The sequence below is a fragment of the Ovis canadensis genome, chromosome 14, assembly GCF_042477335.2.
Source record: "Ovis canadensis isolate MfBH-ARS-UI-01 breed Bighorn chromosome 14, ARS-UI_OviCan_v2, whole genome shotgun sequence".
NCBI lineage: Eukaryota > Metazoa > Chordata > Mammalia > Artiodactyla > Bovidae > Ovis > Ovis canadensis.
Window position 1 is genome coordinate 17,682,769 of NC_091258.1, and position 23,002 is coordinate 17,705,770.

General features: G+C 42.8%; 1 protein-coding gene across 2 annotated transcripts in view; it reads right to left on the reverse strand.

Annotated features, from left to right (window-relative positions):
- ADAMTS18 (ADAM metallopeptidase with thrombospondin type 1 motif 18) overlaps nucleotides 1–23,002 on the reverse strand; it is a 151,146-nt gene that overhangs the window by 16,991 nt on the left and 111,153 nt on the right. For both annotated transcript variants that reach the window (XM_069549626.1, XM_069549627.1), the window contains 2 exons: nucleotides 6,276–6,417; nucleotides 3,673–3,799 (listed from right to left, as the gene is read on the reverse strand). In XM_069549626.1, coding sequence (XP_069405727.1) covers nucleotides 3,673–3,799; nucleotides 6,276–6,417 — 269 coding nt within the window. The remainder of the gene's footprint in view (nucleotides 1–3,672; nucleotides 3,800–6,275; nucleotides 6,418–23,002) is intronic.

The following is a 23,002-nucleotide window of genomic DNA, read 5'->3' on the forward strand; positions in this document are numbered from 1 at the left end:
GTCACTTCAGTCGTGTCCGACTCTGTGCGACCCCATAGACGGCAGCCCACCAGGCTCCCCCGTCCCTGGGATTCTCCAGGCAAGAACACTGGAGTGGGCTGCCATTTCCTTCTCCAGTGGCAGCAACTACTAATTACTCATCTCCATTTTCCAGTCCTGAACTGAGGACCAGGCGTGCTCTCAGGACATATTACATGGTTGTTACAAGGAAAATAACGGGCTTAGATCAGATGAACGCCTCTGTCCTTAGAATTCTAATGGCCTAAGGCCTGACACCTAGTATATCCCTGCTGAAGAACAGTCCCTAAAAGATCCCATTACTCGACAGGAAATACTGTGATAAGTAAGAGGTGGCAAAAAGGGAAACTCAGTGAAAGAGCCTGTCCATTCCACTGCTCCAGCTCTGCGGTCATTGCAGGGGAAGCTCTGCTTCCAAATAGCCAGAGAACTTGGTCACTGCACAGAGTACTGTTTCTGTTAATACATGCGGTCATCAGGAAAGTTCTAGGAGTTACGTATTACCAATGCTCTCCCTCTTCATGGATGTACATACAAACGGGGTCCCTGTCTTTGCTTGGGCTTCCCCTGTGGCTCAGCTGGTAAAGAATCTCCCTGTAATGCAGGAGACCTCGGTTCGATCCCTGGGTTGGGAAGATCCCCTGGAGAAGGGAACAGCTACCCACTCCAGTATTCTGGCCTGGAGAATTCCACGGACTGTATAGTCCATGGGGTTGGTCAACAATGGTGGAAAGGAGGCTTTAAATAAGAAGATAGTAGCTTGCCATTCAAGTGTTTTGACAATTCCTATCAATCAATCAATCAATCAATTCAGTTGCTCAGTCGTGTCCGACTCTTTGCGACCCCATGAATCGCAGCACAACCAGGCCTCCCTGTTCATCACCATCTCCCGGAGTTCACTCAGATTCACGTCCATCGAGTCAGTGATGCCATCCAGCCATCTCATCCTGGGTCGTCCCCTTCTCCTCCTGCCCCCAATCCCTCCCAGCATCACAGTCTTTTCCAATGAGTCAACTCTTTGCATGAGGTGGCCAAATTACTGGAGTTTCAGCTTTAGCATCATTCCTTCCAAAGAAATCCCAGGGCTGATCTCCTTCAGAATGGACTGGTTGGATCTCCAAGGGACTCTCAAGAGTCTTCTCCAACACCACAGTTCAAAAGCATCAATTCTTCGGCACTCAGTCTTCTTCACAGTCCAACTCTCACATCCATACATGACCACTGGAAAAACCATAGCCTTGACTAGATGGACTTTTGTTGGCAAAGTAATGTCTCTGCTTTTGAATATGCTATCTAGGTTGGTCATAACTTTTCTTCCAAGGAGTAAGCGTCTTTTAATTTCATGGCTGCAGTCACCATCTGCAGTGATTTTGGAGCCCCCAAAATAAAGTCTGACACTGTTTCCACTGTTTCCCCATCTATTTCCCATGAAGTGATGGGACCGGATGCCATGATCTTCATATTCTGAATGTTGAGTGTTAAGCAAACTTTTTCGCTCTCCTCTTTCACTTTCATCAAGAGGCTTTTTACTTCCTCTTCACTTTCTGCCATAAGGGTGGTGTCATCTGCATATCTGAGGTTATTGATATTTCTCCCGGCAATCTTGATTCCAGCTTGTGCTTCTTCCAGCCCAGCATTTCTCACGATGTACTCTGCATATAAGTTAAATAAGCAGGGTGACAATATACAGCCTTGACAGACTCCTTTTCCTCTTTGGAACCAGTCTGTTGTTCCATGTCCAGTTCTAACTGTTGCTTCCTGACCTGCATACAGATTTCTCAAGAGGCAGGTCAAGTGGTCTGGTATTCCATCTGTTTCCGAATTTTCCACAGTTTATTGTGATCCACACAGTCAAAGGCTTTGGCATAGTCAATAAAGCAGAAATAGATGTTTTTCTGGAACTCTCTTGCTTTTTCCGTGATCCAGCAGATGTTGGGAATTTGATCTCTGGTTCCTCTGCCTTTTTTAAAACCAGCTTGAACATCAGGGAGTTCACGGTTCACGTATTGCTGAAGCCTGGCTTGGAGAATTTTGCGCATTACTTTACTAGCATGTGAGATGAGTGCAAATGTGCGGTAGTTTGAGCATTCTTTGGCATTGCCTTTCTTTGGAATTGGAATGAAAACTGACCTTTTCCAGTCCTGTGGCCACTGCTGAGTTTTCCAAATTTGCTGGCACATTGAGTGCAGCACTTTCACAGCATCATCTTTCAGGATTTGAAACAGCTCAGCTGGAATTCCATCACCTCCAGTAGCTTTGTTTGTAGTGATGCTTTCTAAGGCCCACTTGACTTCACATTCCAAGATGTCTGGCTCTAGATTAGTGATCACATCATCATGATTATCTGGGTCGTGAAGATCTTTTTCGTACAGTCCTTCCATGTATTCTTGCCACCTCCTCTTAATATCTTCTGCTTCTGTTAGGTCCATACCATTTCTGTCCTTTATTGAGCCCATCCTTGCATGAAATGTTCCCTTGGTATCTCTAATTTTCTTGAAGAGATCTCTAGTCTTTCCCATCTGTTGTTTTCCTCTATTTCTTTGCATTGATCGCTGAAGAAGGCTTTCTTATCTCTTCTTGCTATTCTTTGGAACTCTGCATTCAGACGCTTAATCCCTACATGTATGTAAACATACACAAACCCATCTAAAGGACAGATTATTCCACAAGGGTTGATATGGTTATTAGGGCCACTGGATATGTTTAGAGCCAGACATTTCTTGGCAAAAGATGAATCCCACAGAAGCCCCTCAAATTTCTTTCTCCTTTTTGTGTTCAGGATACAGCTGCTTCCAAATTCTAAGAGAAAACCCGAGTTGACAGTTGGGCATAGGGGATTGGTGGGTAGCTGAAGCCCCAAACGATTATGACATACACTCTTTACAAGGAAAAACAGATTGCATGATATAATTGCATCACCACAAAGCAAACACTGCTTATTAAGATGATCAGGGAGATCAGTGAGCACAGTGTTGCTTCAGAAGAAACTCTGTCAACTCTACATAAATACATTTGGCAGGAGATAACTCAAACCAGAAGGACTCCATTTGGCTTGGGAACATTAACATTAGTGTTCAAACAATAGCGTGGCTAAAATCAATCCCATCGCAAACCCACTGAGATCCCCACAGAGTGTCCTCATCAAAAATGGGGTTACCACTCGGGCTGCGGTCCTGCCTTTGGACTTTGTGTCTTGCTACTGGGTAATTTGCATGTGAGGTTTCATGGGTTGCACAGTAATACGATTTTTAAATTCTTGGATGACTCTATAAAACTTGAGTGTACAACCACAGGGAAATTTAGCTAATATAGGTTTCTGTGTTATTTAAAGATCTGTTTGATTTAGTTCAGAGAAGAGGGGTCTCTAAAGGTTAAAAAAAGATTCCTTTATGCCTTTTTTTTTTTAAACCCCAGGATTACACTGGCATAGACAGGGTCTGAACGTTTAAAGTAAATTTATGTTTTTTCAAGTTACATATTTTAATGCCAACTATCGTCTCTTTCTTGTATTGACTTTTTAGAGGGTGAGGGTTAGTCTTTCTATCTCTGAATCACTTTTGACCAGAGGCATTGACAGTGGCTTTGATCATCGCATATCAACAATAAAGCACATAAGTGCAAGCGCAACCAGAGAGACAGTCCCAGATGACTTACTAGGCAGGGCAGGAGAAGGCGTTGCACACTTTGGGTTCAGTTGCTGGCCTGGCTCTTGCATTGCAGAATGAGGAATTGACGTGAGTGTTTTGATCTCGTAAGCAAACAGCCTTGACACTTATGTAACCTAATAAGACATCAACAGTTACCAAGTGAAAACTACAGATAACCAATGCCATTTAGTTTCCAAATTTAGCTTCCCATGTACCAGGGTTCTGATATTTTACTGAAGACAGAATCCAAATATTGTGTGCAAACACTTTATTTGAAAACATCTACAACACACGTGAATCCCACTTCTATCTCCACCTCCCCCGAGATAACTGCTTACATAGTTTAATATTTTTAACATGCAGCTTCTTAGTTTTCAAGACCACCATGGATTCTAGAGTCATACAGTGATAAAAAACGACCTTTTGAAAACAGGGCCGCTGTAAAGGGAAATGTCTCACAAGCTTTAACTTCCATTGCACATATCTAATGAAAAATGTTCTTCAAAGAACAGTCACGGGTGAATTAATTGTGGAAACTCTAAGATTCTGCGTTTTCATGAAGCAACTTTTACTTCCATAAGACTGTGGTGCATATATAAATGGAAACTTGCACTCACCAATCATGTATTCATCCTTGTTTATACGACTCCGTTTTTTATTTCTGATGGTTTGCCCTACTGCCTGGCTTTCAATGTTCATTTTAGGACCCCTCATCGGAGGTGTACAGTTTTCTGTGAGTAACCGTATTTGACAGCTCCCCATATAGGAAGCCTGCCTCCTCTTTTAATTGTTTTTATTCACATGGACTTTTCCTTAAAATGGAATCTGAGCAACAATGAAAAGTCACTCCTGCTAGAATGATTAGGTTGAAGTGGGTTTATATTCAGGAAAAGGAAAGTGAAGTCGCTCAGTCGTGTCTAACTCTTTGCAACCCTATGGACTGTAACCTACCAGGCTCCTCTGTCCAAGGGATTTTCCAGGCAAGAGCACTGGAGTGGGTTGCCATTTCCTTCTGCACTATGTTCAGGAGGAACTGATCAAAACATCAGGACTCCCTACAGTTGAGAGTTTGCTTCTGGAGAATGTATTCATTTGGACCCCTCTTATGCCGCAGACACACCATGGTCTGTGAGTCACATGAAGGGGTTGCTAATTCAAGGCAAGGCAGAATCCCACAATGCATTTGTCCAACGTCATCCCTTTGATTGTATTTATTCCCTGTAAGTGGAAAATGGACTCTCTCTCCTTTCCAAGAAAGTCTGCATTCCCTGGACACCAACACATTACTGAAAATGATCTTAAAGGCCATTCAATGTATGAACAACTGATTACACTCAAACACTGCATGAAAAAGAGCATAAACATGGCTATAGCATGGTTTCTGTTCCTTAAAAAAAGAGCAAATGATTTGTGTGGCGTGTGTCTGAGGATGTAAAACACATGCATTTTTTATGTTTGCTTGAGAAAAAGAATAGAATGATATAGACCAAAGTATTAACGTTGGCTACTGCTGATTAAAGGATTGTGGGAGATTATTTTCTTCTTTATAGCATATTGCTTTTAAAATGTGCATTAATAAAAATATATTCCTGTTTATTAAGAATTATTAAAATATTAATCATTTATATGTTAAATATATGTATATAATATGCATATTAAATATATATTTATAAATATATCAAATATAGTTAAGTTATTCTATCTTTTATAAAAAGAAGTAATCCTCCTGCTTTGTTAGCTAGCATGGGCAGCCAAAACCCAGGCCTCAGAGACATAAGGATTTCTTTGTTTTCTCTATTTCTGCTGTCCCTGGTCCCAAGACGCCCTGTTTCGCCCAGTGGGAAGGACACCATAGAAAGCCCTGCTGTCCCTGGGCACTCTGAGCATGAGGAAGTGAGAGACCAACCTTCACGCGCTGGTTCCATGTCATGGACTTTCTTACGACTTTCAGCCTTCTTCCCAAAGGGGCAAGTGTGACAAAGACTGACTTACCAACAAATATGTGATATTCTTAGGTCTAAAGAAAATGTCTCCCTTCTACTCACTGAGGGGGTGGCTGTGACTCTTCCTTCCTTACACGGGTTATTTCTCAGATTGAATCCACTTGCCTGCAGAGTTTCTGCTGACATCACCCCTGGGGGACAGACTACACCTCCTCCATGTGTTAGCTCGCTGCCTTAAGCCCTGCTGGCCTGTGTTTTCACTGCCTATCGCCTACCTTCTCCAACTCCCCCTGAAAAGTTGACAACAACAAAAAAGCCAGGACAGAAAGAAAGAAAACTGTTGGCGGACATAGCAACCCATCACTCCTCATATTTAGAACAAAGGGACACGTGTTTTATATTTTTCCCCCCTGGAAGTTTCAGATGCATCACTTTCGTGTCCTGGCTGTAGTTGACTTGAAATTTGCTTGAGTTGGTTCCTTTCTATTAATACATAGGAAAATCCCCAAAGAGTACAAATAATATTTGATTTTTTTCCCTCTAAATAGTGACAGTTCTCATAAAGATAGTTCTTTTGTCGCTTATTTCAACCAGACAACTGAAAGAGGTCTGGAGTGGAAGAACCTGTTTTAAGAGAAGACGTGGGAGACAGTATTGGGAAACCTACCTCCCCCACAGGAGACGGAGCAATCTGTCTGCACTGTGCTCCAGGCGTAGCTGTGTCTTTCTGAGGCTGGCAGAGTTCCATTCGTGACCTTGGGAAGTGCATACTTCCAAGCTATTCCTGGGTTTTTGCCTTGCATGAGAATCTGCACAGTATAAGATACAAATCAGAGATCAAGACGCAGGTCAGACCCTGGAATTCCAGACACCTCACTCAACATTTTAAAACCATTTATACGACATTTTGGAATCAAGATTGCTGGGAGAAATATCAGTAATGTCAGATATGCAGATGACACCACCCTTAGGGCAGAAAACGAAGAAGAACTAAAGAGCCTCTTGATGAAAGTTAGAGTGGAGAGTGAAAAAGTTGGCTTAAAACTCAACATTCAGAAAACCAAGATCATGACATCTGGTCCCATCACTTCATGGCAAACAGATGGAGAAACAATGGAAACAGTGACAGACTTTATTTTCTTGGGCTCCAAAATCACTGCAGATGGTGACTGCAGCCATGAAATTAAAAGATGCTTGCTCCTTGGAAGAAAAGCTATGACCAACCTAGAGAGCATATTAAAAAGCAGAGACATTATTTTGCCAACAAAGGTCTGTCTACTCAAAGCTATGGTTTTTCCAGTAGTCATGTATGGATGTGAGAGTTGGACAATAAAGAAAGCTGAATGCTGAAGAATTGATGCTTTTGAACTGTGGTGTTGGAAAAGACTCTTGAGAGTCTCTTGGACTGCAAGGAGATCCAACCAGTCCATCTTATGGGAAATCAGTCCTGAATAATCATTGGAAGAACTGATGCTGAAACTCCAATACTTTGACCACCTGATGCAAAGAACTGACTCACTGGAAAAGACCCTGATGCTGGGAAAGATTGAAAGTGGGAGGAGAAGGGGACAGCAGAGGATGAGATGGTTGGATGGCATCACCAACTCGATGGACATGAGTTTGAGTAAGCTCTGGGAGTTGGTGATGGACAGGGAGGCCTGGCGTGCTGCAGTCCATGGGTTCACAGAGTTGGACATGATTAAGAGACTGAACTGCACGACATTTTGATCTCAGAGCTGGTTCATGTCATTGTTCCCAAGTACACTTTATGTTGACTGGAAGCCTGCCCATGACACTTTAAAATGTGTAGCTCCAGAGAGTCAAAGCTGTGATGTGGAAAGCTAGTAGGGGAACAGTACATTTGCTATAAGCCCATGACCCTCAATTCTGGGTAAAACCAATTAAGAAAGCAAGAAAATAGATCTTTACATTATGTTGAAGGAGGCCAAACTATAAAGTTTTAACCTTCACATGAAACGTGAAAGCCTAGCCTGGTTTTCACACACAGTGGTGCCCACAAATAATGAAAGAGTTTTTCATTCAGTCATATCTGACTCTTTGCGACCCCATGGACTGTAAGCCGGCCAGGCTCTTCTGTCCATGGGGTTTTCCAGGCAAGAATACTAGAGTGGGTAACCAACCGTTTCTCCAGGGTATCTTCCTGGCCCAGGGATCAAACCTGGGTTTCCTACACTGCAGGCAGATGATCATCTGAGCCACCAGGAGTTGAAACTCATCTACATATATAAGTTTTTATGATTGATTCTGGCCCACAACTTATAACCTGTCTCCAGGATGCCAGCAGGTGTTAGGCACAAAAGAAGCACACATAAAACCTTAGAATAAACACCCCACTTAGAATCACCTATCACCAACTCCAGAATCCAGGCAGATGTCCGATAGGACTTCCAAAGAGAATTTGCCCAAGCGTATATGTCTGTTAACTGTACTAGGATGAGCAGATAGGACAAAAAGAAACACGATCAGAAGTAAGAGTTGGTACTGGAATGGATTTGACCTCCAAGGGGCAAGGACCTGGGACAGATCTGACCCTAACAGGTGTGGCCACCAAAAGAGCCATCATTTATAGGCACTTTGCGGATGTCAGACACTCTGTTGGGCTTTTGCGCTGCATTATCTCAAGAGTCCTCTAACAACTCTGCTGCTGCTGCTAAGTCACTTCAGTCATGTCCGACTCTTGTGTGACCCCACAGACGGCAGTCCACCAGGCTCCCTCGTCCCTGGGATTCTCCAGGCAAGAATACCGGAGTGGGTTGCCATTTCCTTCTCCAGTGCATGAAAGTGAAAAGTGAAAGTGAAGTCTCTCAGTCATGTCCGACTCTTAGTGACCCCATGGACCACAGCCTACCAGGCTCCTCCGTCCATGGGATTTTCCAGCCAAGAGTACTGGAGTGGGGTGCCATCGCCTTCTCCAACTCTAGAATGTGGCTAATTTTTCACAGGAAAAAAAAAAACCCGAGAAGAAAGGAGTTGTGCAAGATCACACAGGTGACTGGTAAATGAGTCTAAAATAGAACTTAGACACTCCAACAAAATGTGCCTAAAGACGGCAAGACATCACCTTGTTTTGTATTTACTTTTCATTGAAGTATAGTTGAGTTACAATGTGGTATTCATCTCGGATGCACAGCAAAGTGACTTAGCCATACACACACAATACACACACACATATCTATCTATAACTTTCTGTGTGTGTGTGTGTGTGTATATATATATTCTTTTTCAGATTCTTTTCCATTACAGGTTATTATAAGATACTGAATACAGTTTCTGGTGCCATAAGTAGGTCCTTATTGTTTATTTATTTTATATATAGCAGTGTGTATCTATTAATCCCAAACTCCCAACTGATCCCTCCCCCCTTTCCCCTTTGGTAACCATACATTTGTTCTCTGTGTCTGGAGATCACTTTCTTTTTGGTGTGGGCAAACACATTATTGGCCTCCTTTGCTGATCCTCTCTTTTCCTAGCTATGTCTCTTTTTTTTCCTTCACATTCAGAGCATGGGTAAAAATAGCTGGTTCTCTCCCATCCCATGAGTCTTGCGGAAAATCTGTTACCACCAGAGCTGGGCATTCATGCCCCCAAAGCAGATTTCCAGTTAAAAATAGGAACCCCTGGCTCTATCTCTGTCTGGTGGGATCCCACCTCAATTAAAGCTGGGTGGGTGGCAGCGGTTCAAGGACCCCCATTGTGCCAGGCCACTGCCTGGGCTGCTACGAAACGGCTTCCACTTTACCATCAGCTTAAGTGTCTCCAGAAGTATCACGGCTTACTCTGAAGATTCCACAGTGCAGTCATCCTTTGTCAGCCAACAAAACAAAGTCTTGGTGCCTCCCAGCAAAAAACCAAACTGTTAATGGATGGGTCTTTGTTTCCCGCACCCCCATCCAAGGCAGAAAACAAACAAAGCACAACAGGAAGAACCATTAAAATGGACAAATGCCAAATTCTCACTAGTCACCAAGGAGAACCTTCTCAGAATCAAGGTCAGCAGGTGCTAGGCATAAAAGAAGCACACGTAAAACCTTAGAATAAATACTCCACTTACAGCCACCTATTACTAACTCCAGAATCCAGTACAGTGGAGTTGCATTACGCACGCATCTCAGACAAACGTTTCAAGTCCAGGTGCTCCAGGTAAAGAAATCCGCTCACTTATCTCCACTTTCTAGGACCACCCATTCCCCGCCGCATTCAAACTGGTTCCTGGCTTCCACTCCCATAGGGGAAAGGGATCCCCAGTAGAAATGCAAAGAAAAGGAAAACTAACAAATGTATTGTTATTACAGTTTTACAGCCAACGGCCTATAGGACATACAGTTTATATTTTGTTGGTTGGACATGTTAATGTATTCACTGAACGCACAAATGAATATGACTCTCAACTTTAAAAAAAAAATCAGGGACTTCCCTGGTGGTCCAGTGGTTAAGAATCTGCCTTGCAATACAAGGAACCCAGGTTCGTTCCTGGTTGGGGAACTAAAATCCCACATGCCTTGGACGGAGCAACTCGGTCCTGGCTCTACAGCTACTAAAGCCCGCACATCACAACTAGAGTGAAAGGTCCTCGGTGCCACAACCAAGACCCGAGGCAGCCAACTAACTAAATACGTATTTCAAAAAAACCCAAATCCAGGGGCTCACAGCACCATTATAATGTCTGTGCATCTGGAAGGTCGGGCTTCCCAGGCGTAGTGGTAAAGAACCGGCCTGCCAAGCAGGAGACTCGGGTTCCCTCTCTTATTTGGGAAGATCCTCCCCTAGAGAAGGAAATGGCAATCCACTCCATCCCATGGGCAGAAGAGCCTGGTGGGCTACAGTCCATAGGGTTGCAAAGAGTCAGACACGACTGAGCGACTAAACACCACCAATCTGGAAGGTCACAGGAGAATTGTGTGTGTAATCACATAGGCTAAAAGACAATATTCATATAAATCAGCAGAAAGCTGAGTGTAGAATTTAACATCAGCTCATAAAGGCTTCTTAAAGTAATTATTTAAACAAATAAATGCCAAGATTAAATACATAAAAGATGAGTATTTGCCAATCACATTATTTGCTTCTCAATGATAATTAAAGCATTCTCTGCCCTTTTCTTTATCCTGTATGAGCAACAAAGTAACCAAGATTGAAATACACAGCAGTCATCTTATCTTTCACCATCTTATGCCTGTACTAGCCAATCCTTTAGAAACAGACTGTCTGGCTAAAACAATCTCTGTGAGTCTGTCCTTCACCCCATTCTAAAAAAAGACTAGACTTTGTTTTTAAAAAGTCAATTCCACCCTCAGGAATGGCTACATAATTCGTGGGAGAGGGGCGGGGAGTGTGCCCAGGGCAAAATGGAAATGAAAGGCCCCTTGTTTAAAAAAGTGATTAAGGATTTCAAGTTGGTGACAACAGAGCATTAAACCAATCACAGGGCCCTTCTGAGCCCAAGGTCCTCGGTGACTCTGCGGGGTCCACATCCACAAAGCCACCTCAGCCCAACCTTAAGGCCAAGGTTTTGTCACCTGCATCAGTTTAAGACACAATTAAAAAGGTTCCAAGTTCTAAATGGCCCTGTGGTCTAATGCTGGCTTTGATCACTCTTCTCAGAGGGAGAATGAATTTGGCAGGTCTGTCTACACCTGAGTGACGATGACCATCACCTCAACCGCAGACAGCCTGTCCCACCCGAAGCTCTGCAGCAAGGGGACCTCGGGATGACGTGTGATAACCACAGAGCCCAGATTCTAGGTGCCTCTGAAAGAACACGTCGTCTGGAAATGCTCATCCCTGTCACTGACATCTATTTTAGAATATTTTCAGCAGTCCTGTCAAGCGCTGTCAGTAACCTTCTTTGGCACTAGCGCAGAACACGGAGACCCCCGGGTCCTGCGGATGCCACTCCCCAACACTGCTGCCCCCCACCACTGGTGGCATCACAGCACACCATCCCAGTGTGGCCCAGAGAACCGTGTGGCCCGGCTGTGAAGTGCACACATTCGGAAAGATCACCAGGAATTCAGTCTACTTAACTGGACTCAGGCCAGATAATTTTCCAGCCAACTGGCATTGAGTCTCTTAATTTATAGCTGGCAAGCAACCTCCTTAAATGCTTCCAGGTCCACAGTAGAACTGTTTAATGTCTACCTTGAACACACAAACCACCTGACTTCAGACACAACACTCCAGCAGCTCTGACCACAGGGTGCGGAGTGATAAAATTTACAGCTTAAGCTGGAAAACCACAGATGAGGCTGGACTCGACCAGTTCCCCTCCGAAGGAGGGCATGCAGGTTCTGCTTGGGGTGCACACGGGTTAAAATAAAGGACACACTGAGTAATCTTTGGTATATAGCTTGCTTTCACTCCCACTTTTATTTTTTAATATGCAAACTATAAAAGGCCTTCAAACAGCTTCATCTTTGTTTCATCATTGAAGACCTATGTTTTTCTTTTAAAGAAGTTATCCTAATCCTATGAAATTAAAAGATGCTTGCTCCTTGGAAGAAAAGCTGTGACAAACCTAGACAGCATATTAAAAAGCAGAGACATCACTTTGCTGACAAAGGTCCATCTAGTCAAAGCTATGGTTTTTCCAGTAGTCATGTATGGATGTGAGAGTTGGACCATAAAGAAGGCTGAGCACTGAAGACTTGATGCTTTCAAACCATGGTGCTGGAGAAGACTCTTGAGAGTCCCTTGGACTACAAGGAGATCCAACCAGTCAATTCTAAAGGAAATCAATCCTGAATATTCATTGGAAGGACCGATGCTGAAGCTGAAGCTCCCTTACTTTGGCCACCTGATAGAAAGAGCCGACTCACTGGAAAAGACCCCCATGCTGGGAAAGATCGAGGGCAGGAGGAGAAGGGGACAACAGAGGTTGAGATGGTTGAATGGCATCACGGACTTGACAGACATGAGTTTGAGAAAACTCCAAGAGATAGTGAAACTCTTGGTGTGCTAGAGTCCATGAGGTCACAAAGAGTTGGACATGACTTAGTGACTGAACAACAAACCCTCCCGTGGAAACTAAAGAGTTACAGTTAGCTTCTAAAGACCAGCTTTTTATTTAGTGCAGGCTTGGAAGCTTATTTCTCATCTTCAATAATGTAATAATGTACCTGATAGCTTAAAAAAATAATAATAGCCATACTTATGGTGTTTATGCCAGGCAAAGCATTGTACAGCATTATCTCTTTTACAATTAATAATGACACCATGAGGAAGGCACAGTGCTATTAATACCCTAGTCTTGTAGATGAACGCAGCTAGAAAGTAGAAACCGGAGAAGGCAATGGCAACCCACTCCAGTACTCTTCCCGTGGATGGAGGAGCCTGGTAGGCTGCAGTCCATGGGGTCACTAAAGGTCACTGAAGTGACTTATTAGCAGCAGCAGTAAGTAGCAACATGGGGAACTCAAGTTTCTGATACTGCATGACTCGCAAACTTGACCTCTTAACTCTCAAGACACTGCACCTCCAGCTCTGAAATGTCCTGTCTAGGATTCTAATTTAAAATTCTCAAGACTGGAGGAACACTGAAAAGATATTGTCACTGGGATCCAATAACATGCTCTAACACATACATTGTGCTATCGGGTTCCAATCTGAAAATGTCGCTTCTTGAACATGCTAATATCTGAGTTAAGGATTTGTGATTTTTAATATCCTCAATCCACTTCCCCATTCATTTACAGAAATGTTTGTCTTAAATACTGTTTCAACAGCTGAAATTCAACCGACGTTACAGATCGACCCCTTCTGATAAAGGATGGATTTCACAGTACGTTACATGTTGCCTAAGTCAGAGGAGGAATCGTTTTTGTGGTGTGAGTTCATGATTCTGTATGATCCTGTGAGTTTCTGGGAAGCCTCGTGATGTGAAAAATCAGCCAGTTGCCCCCAGCTTCTTGTTTGCTTCAAAGCCTGAAGCACACGAGCAGGTATCATCTCTGGGATTAGGTGTGAGTGAGTCGGATTTGACAGGACGGAGCACCACAAAGACCCCAACCGGGGCCTTGGAAGTCCATCTACGAGGCGGCTTCAAAGGTGTGGGCTGACACACTGAACCTCGACTCATCCACATTCCTGGGAGTTTAGGGGAGAGAAAGAGCGCGCTCCAACCTGTCACAGAAGTATTTGCCGCGAATTAACTGGAGGCCCACACTTCAAACAGCGAACGGCAACCCGGGGAGAAGTGATGCGGCATCTCGGGAGCGCGTCTGGCTCGTCCTCCAGAGCCTGGGGTTCCCCGTCATCTGGTCTCTATTAGTCCTCCACCGCTCCTCAGCCTCTCTCGTGAGCCGTGTCTTCACTCCGTCCCTGCTCCTTGGCTAATCTCTCTCCCCGACACTGATTCTATCCCGAGGCACATCTTTGCTCATCTCGGCCCCTGCCCCGTGGGGGAAGGGGTGCAGACAGCAGGGTCATGAGGAAGGAGCTGGATGAGAAGGGACGTCCCTGGCCATGACGCTCCCACACCATCAACTCGGTGATCAATGTGTCCGTCCACCTGGTCTCCCCCCAACCCACCCATCATCGCCTTTGGCCAAAGAGTGGAGGAAGTTGTTTATGGTAGTAATTTTCTTGAGATGTCTTTTTCTGCATTGAAACTGGCCTGTGGTTAACCTATTTCTCACTTGCTGTCGTTACAAACGCTGCTGTAGGGGTCAGCGGCACTCTCCCTTGGTACATGATTAATTGGGAATGGGCTTTCAAAGAGTTAAACACTCCCTTCTGGCCTCTTAACAGAGAGGGGAATAAAAAACCCTTAAGGTGAAGGAGAGCTTTTATTTTTAAGACCTTCCCCCCCCCCGCAAAAAAAAAGGAATGCTGTAAAAATACAGATGATCATATTTCAGTCTTAGACTAGCAACCCGTGTTATCATGTCAGCCTAAATCACTGTTTATCAGACGGGGATGAAGTTACTTTATAATGAAACACTCATGATGAATTTCCTCACCTACCCGCCAACTTCACGACAGTTTGATGGAGAATATGACTCATTCGTTGTTGTGTGTGCTTGTGTGTGACTGCGTGTGAGAGAGAAACACAGAGAAACAGAATAAAGCAGAGGAAGACGAGAGGGGAGAGGCAGCTGGGAGGGGAGAGGGGGGCAGAGGGGGCGCAGGGGCAGGGTTGGGGGAGAGAGCTAGCATGCAACAGCTAACGAAACGGCTGATCTTCAGTCACTTCTACAGAGCGTTATCATCTCTAAGTAGACACCTTCATTAATCATGAAAAATAGAGAATTTTTGTTTTAATTCTCACTGCCAAGGCCCTTTAAAATTATATACTAAATGGGCCTTTTGCATTGTACTTAAACAAAGGACAAAATTACCGACTTTATGTTACCTATATCTCAATCTCGAAGTGGAAAAACATTAAGTTTTCAGCCATACTCCAAACGCCCAGCACATATGTATATAATATATATACATACATATACACAGATACATATACACACACATACGTACATATATATATAAATATATATAATTTGTGTATATATGTATATATGGGCTTCCCTAGTGGCTCAGATGGTAAAGAATCTGCCTGCAATGCAGGAGATCTGGGTTCAATCCCTGAGTCAAGAAGATCCCCTGGAGAAGGGAATGGCAACCCACTCCACTATTCTTGCCTGGAGAATCCCATGGACAGAGGACCCTGCTGGGCTACAGTCTGAGGGGTTGCAAAGAGTCAGACATGACTGAGCAACTAACACTTTCACTTTTCACATATATATGTATGAATACACACACACACACTTCAGATTAAATTATTATTTTTCATAAAGGGAGGTGTCAATTTCAACTCTGAACTTCGGTTTTCATATTTATACCATGTCAGAAATGGTAAGGACCTAACAGAAGCAGAAGATATTAAGAAAAGGTGGCAAGAATATACAGAACTATACAAAAAAAGATCTTCATGACCCAGATAATCACATGGTGTTATCACTCACCTAGAGCCAGACATCCTGGAATGCGAAGTCAAGTGGGCCTTAGGAAGCATCAATATGAACAAAGCTACTGGAGGTGATGGAATTCCAGCTGAGCTGTTTCGAGTCCTAAAAGATGATGCTGTGAAAGTGCTGCACTCAATGTGCCAGCAAATTTGGAAAACTCAGCTGTGGCCACAGGACTGGAAAAGGTCAGTTTTCATTCTAATCCCAAAGAAAGGCAATGCCAAAGAATGCTCAAACTACTGCACAATTGCACTCATCTCACATGCTAGTAAAGTAATGCTCAAAATTCTCCAAGCCAGGCTTCAACAGTATGTGAATGGAGAACTCCAGATGTTCAAGCGGGATTTAGAAAAGGCAGAGGAGCCAGAGATCAAAGTGCCAACATCTGTTGGATCATCGAAAAAGCAAGAGACTCTGTGGATCACAACAAATTGTGGAAAATTCTTAAAGAGATGGGAATAGCAGACCACCTGACATACCTCCTGAGAAACCTATTTGCAGGTCAGGAAGCAACAGTTAGAATTCGACATGAACAACAGACTGGTTTCAAATCGAGAAAGGAGTATGTCAAGGCTGTATAGTGTCACCCTGCTTATTTAACTTATATGCAGAGTACATCATGAGAAATGCTGGGCTGGAAGAAGCACAAGCTGGAATCAAGATTACTGGGAGAAACATCAATAACCTCAGATACACAGATGAAACCACCCTTATGGCAGAAAGCAAAGAAGAACTAAACAGCCTCTTCATGAAAGTGAAATAAGAGAGTGAAAAAGTTGGCTTAAAACTCAGCATTCAGAAACTAAGATCATGGCATCTGGTCCCATCACTTCATGGGAAATAGATGGGGAAACAGTGGAAACAGTGTCAGACTTTATTTTTCTGGGCTCCAAAATCACTGCAGATGGTGACTGCAGCCATGAAATTAAAAGACGCTTACTCCTTGGAAGAAAAGTTATGACCAGTCTAGACAGCATATTAGAAAGCAGAAACATTACTTTGCCAACAAAAGTCCGTCTAGTCAAGGCTATGGTTTTCCCAGTAGTCATGTGTGGATGTGAGAGTTGGACTAAAAGAAAGCTGAGCACTGAAGAATTGATGCTTTTGAACTGTGGTGTTGGAGAAGACTCTTGAGAGTCCCTTGGAGTACAAGGAGATCCAACCAGTCCATGCTAAAGGAAATCAGTCCTGAATATTCATTGGAAGGACTGATGCTGAAACTGAAACTCCAATACTTTGGCCACCTGATGTGAAGAACTGACTCACTGGAAAAAACCCTGATGCTGGGAAAGATTGAAGGTGGGAGAAGAAGGGGACGACAGAGGATGAGATGGTTGGATGGCACCATCGACTCAATGGACATGAGTTTGAGTAAACTCTGGGAGTTTGTGAAGGACAGGGAGGCCTGGTGCGTTGCAGTCCATGGGGTTGCAGAGAGTGGGACACGACTGAGCAACTGAACTGAACCACTTCAAAATTTAATTCCTTGTACAAGACACACACACAGAGAATTCAGCTATGTGGGGTGCACAAGTAACAATGATCCAGTTTTCCTTGTGTTCTCAAACCTAGTCAAAAAAATAGGGTAGGTCCATATATAATATACTGAAAACTACTGAAATATAAGCTGACTTTTCTATGTTTGAGACGACTAATGAGTGCACTAGTTCAATAAGAAATTCCTGAGACTCTATGCCAGACCTATGCTGTGGGGGATAAGCGGACACACAGAAAGACATGGAAATTATCTACTTTATAATAGCTGTGTCTGTAGTGATCTCAGAAAGTGTGCAGTTGCCAAATCAATATTGATTTCTTTCTGATCTGGGGTATGCATGTGTATGGGTTGTTTTCCCCTGGCTGAGGCAGAAACAGGATACAGGATCAAGAAAATGAACTCCGTTTCTCCAAGTCATTTACATGTAATACATGTATATTTGTACTTTGAAATAAAAATTTGATTGATGGACTTAAATAATGCCTAAAATATTTAAGAACTCAGACAATCATATAAATCCTTAATTGTCCTTAGGAATTTCCTCTTGGCCACCAAGGAAATCAAGAAGGCCAGCACAGTCTAAACTGACGTCCACCTGTTGCAAACGGTGGACCCTGTGGGATCTGGGTTCCAAGGAGAATGAAGATTCTTTCCAAGAGACCATCTGAAAACGGGGCAGGCACGTGATTCAGTGATAAAAGTGAAAGTCTGTTTTCCATTTAAACTGAGCTTCCCTATGAAGGCATTCCATAAAGTTCTGACATATAAAGATAACCAGAAGCAGGGGACATTTCTATTTGATGTCAGGCCATGCACTTATTTCTTGGGGTTCACTGACAGCAGTCAGTCTTTCCCAGGACTATATTACTCCTGCTCTGTACCAGGAAACACTCAGAAATAAGTGAAAAGATCTAGTTAATCCCCTACCCTGGAAGGGCAAGTTGCTGTTCCCTCAGATCAAGGTGAGTCAACTGTGAGCTAACTGGACAGCAAGTTTTTATGCGTAAATTATTTACTTTGGGAAAGGCAAGCCTTTTAGAAAGCAGATTGATTCCTCAAATGCAACTGAAGAGATCAAATTTCAATACTTTGAATGCCTTTCACTGTACTTAACTTTCAATGGTACAGTTCTAAGACTAGTCCTAACAGATGAGGAAATCCAGTGGTTTTTAAAATGTATACCGCAGAAGCATTTCAGAGAACTTCAGATTATGATGGTTGTTTGGGACAGAAATAGGGAGGAGAGGCTGGCCCTGTCACTCTTGACTTGGGTCAGAGAAAGTCACCTGTCACTTGATTTATTTGTTGTCTCCATGGATGATTTTTCAACTTGGAAAGAAGATTCTACTCTTTAAATGAATGAATGAATTTTCTCATCAGATGTCATTCATTAACTTTTTTTTTTTTTTTTGAGTGCCTGAGCTGGAATCAAGATTGCCGGGAGAAATATCAATAACCTCAGATATGCAGATGACACCACCCTTATGGCAGAAAATGAAAAGGAACTAAAAGGTCTCTTGATGAAAGTGAAAGAGGAGAGTGAAAAGTTGGCTTAAAACTCAACATTCAGAAAACGAAGATCATGGCATCCAGTCCCATCACTTCATGGGAAATAGATGGGGAAACAGTGGAAACAGTGTCAGACTTTATTTTTTTGAGCTCCAAAATCACTGCAGATGGTGATTGCAGCCATGAAATTAAAAGACGCTTACTCCTTGGAAGAAAAGTTATGACTCAACCTAGGTAGCATATTCAAAAGCAGAGACATTACTTTGCCAACAAAGTCTAGTCAAGTCTAGTCAAGTCTAGTCAAGGCTACGATTTTTCCAATAGTCATGTATGGATGTGAGAGTTGGACTGTGAAGAAGGCTGAGCGCCGAAGAATTGATGCTTTTGAACTGTGGTGTTGGAGAAGACTCTTGAGAGTCCCTTGGACTGCAAGGAGATCCAACCAGTCCATCCTGAAGGAGATTAGCCCTGGGATTTCTTTGGAGGGAATGATGCTAAAGCTGAAACTCTGGTATACTTTGGCCACCTCATGCAAAGAGTTGACTCATTGGAGAAGACTTTGATGCTGGGAGGGATTGGGAGGAGGAGGAGAAGGGGACGACAGAGGATGAGATGGCTGGATGGCATCACTGACTCGATGGACGTGAGTCTTAGTGAACTCCGGGAGTTGGTGATGGACAGGGAGGCCTGGCGTGCTGCGATTCATGGGGTCACAAAGAGTCAGACACGACTGAGCAACTGAACTGAACTGAAGTTCTAGATACTACGCTGACTATGGAAGCTACAAAGCTCTCTCAGCAATAGAGGGTTTCAGGTGCTTAGAAGTGCTTCAGGATAGTGCTACAGGACAGAGCAGAGGATGTAAGTTTAGCCTGGGGAAATTATCTCCCCAAGTATCATAAACTATCATCAGACAGTTTGAGTGCCTCATGCAGAGTGACACAGTAGTATCAGAGGGACCTGAATCACCAACAGTTTCAAGAGGTGCTTCCTGTTCAAACTCACGTTGCTTCAAAAAGAATGGGACTCACATAGCAAAACTCACTCTTTACATTCCTTAAAGACCTGCAACTATGATGATTTGGCGACATGTTCAGTTCAGTTCAGTCGCTCGGTTGTGTCCAACTCTGCAACCCCATGGACTGCAGCATGCCAGGCCTCCCTGTCCATGACCAACTCCGAGTTTACTCAAAGTCATGTCCATTGAGTCTGTGGTGCCATCCAACCATCTCATCCTCTGTCGTCCCCTTCTCCTCCTGCCTTCAATCTTTCCCAGCCTCAGGGTCTTTTCCAATGAGTCAGCTCTTCGCATCATGTGGCCAAAGTATTGGGGTTTCAGCTTCAGCATGAGTCCTTCCAATGAATATTCAGGACTGATTTCCTTTAGGATGAACTAGTTGGATCTCCTTGTTGTCCAAGGGACTCTCAAGAGTCTTTGTCAACACCACAATTCAAAAGCATCAATTCTTCAGTGCTCAGCTTGCTTTTTGGTCCAACTCTCACATCCACACATGACCACTAGAAAAACCATAGCTTTGACTAGACATGATTTATGTCTTAAACATTTATGTATCTCCAATGTCTATATAGGGCTGGGCAGTGAATGGGCACTCAACAGAAAGTTTAGTGTTTTTGTTTTTTTTTTTTTTAAGTCAGACACTGAGAGGAAATAAACAGAGGAACACTGCTTTGAAGGTAGCTACCTAAATCAATACATGCCAAGGTAGTTGAAGATAGGAGTTAGCTAAGATATTGAGAGGATCTGATTAACATAAATGAATGAGATATAAAGAGGGACCTTATCCTTACACTGTCATCTTCTTGTTTTTTGGCAAACACACCCTTCTGCTGAATTTTACACTATGGTAAGAGCTTAGTGACCATGCAGTCATTTTAAGAGGCCAAGAGAGAAAGCGCTTTCTTTCACAGACTTGTACTTTCTGTGGGTAGCTCAGTCGGTAAAGAATCTGTCTGCAATGCAGGAGACCTGGGTTTGATCCCTGGGTTGGGAAGATCCCCTGGAGAAGGAAATGGCAACCCACTCCAGTATCCTTGCCTGGAAAATCTCATGGACAGAGGAACCTGGTGGATTGCAGTCCATGGGGTCACAAAGAGTCAGGCACGACTGAGCGACTAACACACACTTTCTGTGGGTAGAACAGCATTTTCCATTTTGTTGGGTTCCCACACTTCCATTTCAGCATCCCATGGGATTGTAAAACACATTCAACAATTCATATTGGAGTGAACATATTTTTGGCTCCAGAAGTATTCATTTTCATTCAATTCATAGTTGCATGGAAAGGCATACGAACTTGAACTTCCTTTCTTTAAAGAAGATGGCCGTGGATGGATGACTTGGATACTGATACGTAGTCTAGTTTTAGAAAATGTAATTTATTGCTTATTGTGATTTTTTCAGTTTTTAGAATCACTGTGTTCTATCAGTTTTGGAGAGGCATGAGCATGTGATAAAAACTGACCTCAAATTTGACCATATTCTTCTGAGAGCAATAACGTACAATTTAAATATTATAGTCATTAACCCAAATTCTTTTAAAAGATAAAATAGATATAATACTAGGTTACTGAGTTGGATTTTTAAAAATAGTTGCTAGTTTTGAATGAAACCATGCCTCCTTTAAAGAATACAAGCAAGGCATGACCAATTAATCATACAAGTTTCCCTGTGGATTATTTTCAGACAAGCCACATTCCAAGCACATCAACTGGATCTTTCACTGAATCTATAAGCAGAATGTGTACAGAAAGCTGTTGTAAAAACAATAGCTAGGCGAATGTGACCTTACTGCATTGTGGTAAAACTACCATTTTGTATTAATAGAGATCCTATTGTAGTTTTAATCGCATTTATATAGTAATGAAATTTTAGAAAACCATACATACCCAGTTGAATCTGGGAAAGGCCTTATGTTTTTATAATTGTATTCAGATCTGCCCAATTTTCCCCCTTACATTTTGGTTTCCACCCGCACCCAAGGATCTGTCTGTATTTGCGAGGACAATCCAGCTGTTTTTGTTGGTTTGTTTTTTAGCCATGCCCTGAGGCTGCTAGGATCTCAGTTCCCCAACCAGGGATTGAACCTGGGCTCTCAGCAGTGAGAACATGGAATTCTAACCACTGGATGACCAGGAATTCTATGTATTTGCAAGGAGATAGATGGTGTAGCTGACTGCTCTTGTAGAACTCCATCACCAATGAAGATCATTCTTTTCATTTCTCAAAAATAGCCACGAATCATTAGGAAAATGTTCAGACCCAGTGAACAGTCCAAAGATTTAGTTTTAATCAGAATTAAATAACAGAGATAAATGAGATAAGAAGGGATGCTTAAATTAAGCAAAGCACAAATAACAATTCTCAGCTTGAGGCTGGCATAGTATTCAGTGACAATGTGTCCATTATCTGTTTAATTTGATCAACACAGACAATGACAGGGGACATTCAGGTTCTAAAGATGAAAGTCAGAAGGAGCTCTGTGATTCTGCTTTGCACTTTCCATCACTTCTTGTCTCATTCTTTGTTGTGGTTTTCCTGAAGATAACTTATGGTTAACAGCAAACCTTAAATTACAGACAGAACTGTGAAAACCTACCGGAAGGGCTTTGTAATTATGAAGAAAATTGGACAGAGAAACGACAACAAAAAATGGTTGCTTGTCATTAAGCAGGAAAACACGTGTTTCTCATGAGGAATCATCTGGACTCGGTTCCGGTCGCTGGTGGCAGAAGCTGTGAGAGGTGCCCACCTTCTGATTCAGTAATTTTCTAGCCACAGAACTTGGTTTGTGTACATTTGCTTAGAGATGGATCAAAGGCCTCATGGTAAAACTTAGGAAGCCATGTTGCTCTAAAACTGATTCCTTGCAAGCTAAATATATCTTTAAAGAAAATATACCTTTTCTAAAGAAAAGACATTTGCTGCTCAGATGCTTGATAGAAAAGAAAACAAACATATCCATCTAAAAAATTAGGACTGAAAAACAAGTCTCAAAATCTTTAACCAGAAAGTTCAATTCCTATGCCTTCCATGTAATTACAGGCTGATTTCAGGGGCTGGATTCATTGTTGAGCTCCAAACTACCCTACGATAAAACCAGTTTGATTTGGGGTTCCTAATTGCATCTTCTGAAATAAAAGACCTGACAGCTCTATGTCAAAAACACCAAAAAACCCTATCAAAAAATGGAGAGATCGAAAGTGACATTTCTCCATAGAAAACATACAGGTCGTCAAAAAGCACAAGAAAAAATGCTCCACATTTAATTATCAGAGAAATGCAAACCAAAAGTACAATGAGCTATCACATTATACCAGTCAGAAAGGCCATCACCAAAAAAATCTACAAAAAGTAAATGCTGGAGAGTGTGTGGAGAAATGAGA